General features: G+C 36.6%; 1 protein-coding gene across 1 annotated transcript in view; it reads left to right on the top strand.

The window, feature by feature from the left end:
* The window catches only part of LOC135203464 (multiple PDZ domain protein-like), a 658,890-nt gene that overhangs the window by 284,044 nt on the left and 369,846 nt on the right, over positions 1-5,000 (top strand). Inside the window, 1 exon segment of the mRNA XM_064233189.1 lies at positions 2,151-2,339. Within this exon segment, the coding sequence (XP_064089259.1) occupies positions 2,151-2,339 (189 nt within the window).

Below are 5,000 nucleotides of genomic sequence, written 5' to 3'. Positions count from 1 at the left end.
TCTCTCTCTCTCTCTCTCTCTCCGTCAAAAAATATCGGTTGTGGGACCTCTTAATGGAAATATCCCCCCATATTCCCGGTTCCAGGAATGCATATTCCAGCCTCTCCCTTTGTCCGTTTTTACTTGAATTTATTTCGCTTCTCTTTGTTCTCAAAAGTATTTTGAGATAGGGAATATATATATATATATATATATATATATATATATATATTATATATATATATATATATATATATATATATATTACCCTTTCAGCTTGAGCCAACGCCTGGCCGATGGCTTACGTCTTTGCCCGCCTCTGGTCTGTAAATACTTTATGAAAGTCTGAAGGCTTCATCAAATGACCTCTTGAATTATTGAGAGCTTGAAAACGACAGCGTCGCGCGGCCATTCGTCGTCGCTTCAGACATTATTTAAAAAAAAAATCATCGATATATTTAATATTGAATTCTTCTAATGTTTTTAATACTGGTCTTTTTCACGTCTAAATATTTTTTTCCTGGTGGGCTTGACGTCACATTCTGTAATCGTATCATACTTGTTCGTCACTTTCTGTAATTATATCATATTTGTATGTTGAGTTCTATAATCGTATCATACTTGTTCGTCACGTTCTGTAACCGTATCATACTTGTTCGTCATGTTCTGTAACCGTATCATACTTGTTCGTCACGTTCTGTAATTGTATCATACTTGTAAGTCACGTTCTATACTCGTATCTTATTTGTATAAGGACACGTACCATAATGTATTAATAGCAAGAACACGTGCTCAACTTGCATAAGGAACACGTATCATATTTGTGTTGTCTCGTCTATTGTGAATAGCTTTTTAGGGCCACCAGTCATTCTAAAAACTGGTAGTATTAATTTATAAAGTATATTTATTACCATCATACAAGTATACATAAAACTATCGCGAGAGTCAGCGCTCTCTCAGTGTTTGATGTAAAGAGAATTCCCCGAATATTCGTTGGTGAATGAAAAAATGTTGTGTTTTAGGTTTCAAGGAATCCAGAATATTACTTCATTAAGCCAATAATGAATGTTTCCTTTCTCTCTCTCTCTCTCTCTCTCTCTCTCTCTCTCTCTCTCTCTCTCTCAGCTGCGCTTGTTTCTTAATTCTGTGTATACTTCCTTATATATATATTCAACCATCTATCTTTCCCTAATAGGCATACTCTCTCTCTCTCTCTCTCTCTCTCTCTCTCTCTCTCCTTTTTAGTCCTCGTTCATTCATTATTTCTATGTATACTTCCATGCCTATGGAAATTTTTTTATGTAATTGGACTCTCTCTCTCTCTCTCTCTCCACTTCGTCCTTGTTTCCATGTATACTACTTCCATACTTATGCCACCAACCCTCTCTCTCTCTCTCTCTCTCTCTCTCTCTCTCTCTCTCTCTCTCTCTCTCTCTCCGTAAGCTTTCCCCCTAATTACTTGAAAGAGGATACGACAAGAAATTAATTCCGGGCGTGATACTTGCTGGCGTTGTCGGGGTTGAGGAAAACCCATTCGTTTGTTTTTTGTTTGTTGTTTTGGTTCGCGGTTGTGGTCTTCTTAACGGCTTAACTGAATCTTAACGATAGATTTGTATTTTCGTGGAGTTTGGGGTCGGGTTTCACGTTTAATATAGAATTTATGGTTGGTTTTTGGTCATGATTCTCATTTCAGTGTTGAGGCGTCTAAATTTATATTTGTGTTATTACTGCCCTTGTTTGATTTTTATATATGTTAACAACAGCGACCCTGACTATTTTCCTTTCAGGTATTGTTCCCAGGGCATCGGGTCAGCGAGTAGTCCCTCATTATATTAACCTCATTAATGACCTTTCCTCAGGTCAGCAGGTAGTCCCTCCTCGTTTGATTTACACCATGAATTACTTTTTTGCATTTGCTTTTGGGTCGTCAGATCACCAGGTAGTCCCTCTTAAGTTTTATTTACCTAATTAATGACTTTTTTCCATCTGTCCTGACGACTGCTTCCTCTCACCCAGGTTGAGAGCCAGAGTCTATCCGGCCTGAGGAACCGTGACCTTTAATTACATTTCAGCAGTTATCTCTAGGTCATCGGGTAGTTCCTCCGTATTCTGTTGACATTATAGATGACTTTTTACATCCACCCACCTAACAATCAGTTCTTCGTCCCCAGGTTGATGGCCAGAGTCTCTCCGGCCTGAGCAACCATGCGGCCGTAGACGTCCTGAGAGCCACTGGCCAGGTCGTCAGGCTTCGACTGGCCAGGTACCTCCGAGGGCCCAAATACGAGCAGCTGCAGCAGGCCATCGCCAATTCGGAACTGAAGACCACGCCCACCACACCCAATCCTCCTAGAGCTCCTGTGAGTATTGCCGGACTCCCGGGTGAAAACCCGTTTTCAGGATGTGTATTGGTTTTATTCATAGGTTGGGTTGGTTACAGTTTTTTTTATAAGTATTGGTTTTATTTTCAGTTTGGTTTAAGTTTGATATAATTGGTAAGATGAGTTTTAAGTTTTTTATTGTAATGTTTATTAGTTTATTTTCAAATTGGTTTAAGTTTGCTATAATTGGCAAGATGAGTTTTAAGTTTTGTCGTAAAATGTTTAATCGTTTATTTGTAGTTTGGTTTAAGTTTGCTGTAATTGGTAAGATGGGTTGTAAGTTTTTTTTTATGTATTGGTTTAATTTTCAGTTCGATTTAAGTTTGCTATAATTAATAAGATGAAGAAACGTTGTGGGAGATGACATTCTGACGTATGGTGAAAGGGTGCATGGGTCAAAAAAGGTTGAGAACCACACTAGAGAGTTAGACAGTGAAGAAATATTCCAGAATCCGATGAAGGAAGGTAAAATGTATTCAAAGCAGTTAACTCTTGTGTTTGTAATCTGTGCGCAGTGCTCTACGTAAGCACCGTCGAATATCGTGCGTGGAGAAAAAAAAAGATGTGAATTGGTAAACCGTTTTACAAAGCTGGAGCTCGTTGTGTCCAACATGCCTAGACGATAATAGTCTTGGCCAAAAATGTATAAGGAGAGCAAATTATATTTTTTGCAAACGCAGTTCATATCTTTTCTTTTTCTTAATATTGAGAAAATTCTATAATTATGGGCCATTTAGTTAATGAGCGCATTGGAAACGCGTAATTTGGTGTGGGGTCTATAAGGTGATTATTTGAGAGAGAGAGAGTACCTCTTGAACACGACAGTTTTAAAGAATTCTTTACGAAAGCAATTTAAAGCAGTTGGGCGTGCACGCCTTAAGAGTTCCGTAATTACTTCATGAACTGGTGTGAAATACTTCGGAAAACATAAAAGCAACACTGGACAACGAACAGGAAGAGGAGTTAATTGGATCGTAGATTTGTAACCTTTATATTCGTCTGGTGGGGGAGGGCGACGGGATTGGCAATCATTTATCCTTACCCGTTACTAAAAGACGTGTGAATTAATGAAAGGTTAGTGGTAGTCTCTCTCTCTCTCTCTCTCTTATGTATTCATAGCCCCCTCTTTCTCTTTCTATTTACAGGATTATCTCTCTCTATCTTTCCATCTGTCTATAAGTATTTTCACGAATCTCTCTCTCTCTCTCTCTCTCTCTCTCTCTCTCTCTCTCTCTCTGTATTCATAGCCCCCTCTCTCTCTATCTCTTTTTCTCTTTATACACATCTTTGTCCTAATACGTATTTTCCAATCTCCTTCTCTCCTCTCTCTCTCTCTCTCTCTCTCTCTCTCTCTCTGTAATATCACAGCTGTCAAAAAAGATTTCTAATATCGTAACTTTTGTCGGTGGGTCTTTCTCACTCGGAGTGCGAGTATCTCTCTCTCTCTCTCTCTCTCTCTCTCTCTCTCTCTCTCTCTCTCTCTACTAAATCTGCCGTCCGGAAGTATATATAAAAAAAATGAGATTCCACTAAAAATGATCTAACTTTGGCAGAATATGATGAAAAAATATATGATTTTTATCCATCACGGAAAATGACGAGCAGTTATGTCACTACGATTTGTCAAGTTTTGACCAAAAGTTGGCGTTTGTCAAAGGATTTTTTTATCAAATGTCTGTATTACGATAGATTGTCTTATAAAGCAGCCGTAAACGTTTGGTGTTTGTAAGGGAAAACGATACGGATATAAAATGCGAATGTCTTAAAGCAAAGAAAAACGTTTGAAAACACTGCCAGATGAGTAATGATACAAAAACGTTTGAGAGACGAATATTATATAAAGCAATGATAAACGTTTGGGATTGTAAAGGAGAAACACTACCAGGCGAATAATAACAAAAACGTTTATGAAACGAATATCATATAAAGCAATGATAAACGTTTGGGATTGTAAAGGAGAAACACTACGAGGCGAATAATAACAAAAACTTTTATGAAACGAATATTTTATAAAGCAATGACAAACGTTCGGAATTCTAAATGAGAAACACTACCATGTGAATGATAACAAAAACTTTTATGAAACGAATATTTTATAAAGCAATGACAAACGCTTCGGAATTTTAAAAAATGAGAAACATTGACTGGGTGCAATAATAACAAAAACGTTTATGAAACTAATATTTTATAAAGCAATGATATACGTTCGGAATTCTAAATGAGAAACACTACCATGTGAATGATAACAAAAACGTTATGAAAACGAATATTTTATTAAAGCAATGACAAACGTTCGGAATTTTAAATGAGAAACACTAGGTCGAATAATAACAAAAACGTTTATGAAACGAATATTTATAAAGCAATGATAAAACGTTCGGAATTTTTAAATGAGAAACATACGGGTGAATAATACAAAAAAACGTTTATGAAACGAATATTTTATAAAGCAATGTAACGATTCGAATTCTAAATGAGAAACCTACCATGTGAAATGATAACAAAAACGTTTATGAAACGAATATTTTATAAAGCAATGACAAAACGTTCGAATTTTAATAGAAACATACCGGGTGAATAATAACAAAAACGTTATGAAACGAATATTTTATAAAGCAATGACAAACGTTCGGAATTTAA

The sequence above is a fragment of the Macrobrachium nipponense genome, chromosome 36 (genome assembly GCF_015104395.2).
Source record: "Macrobrachium nipponense isolate FS-2020 chromosome 36, ASM1510439v2, whole genome shotgun sequence".
In the NCBI taxonomy this organism is placed as follows: Eukaryota; Metazoa; Arthropoda; class Malacostraca; order Decapoda; family Palaemonidae; genus Macrobrachium; species Macrobrachium nipponense.
This window is presented reverse-complemented; position numbering and strand designations above follow the sequence as displayed.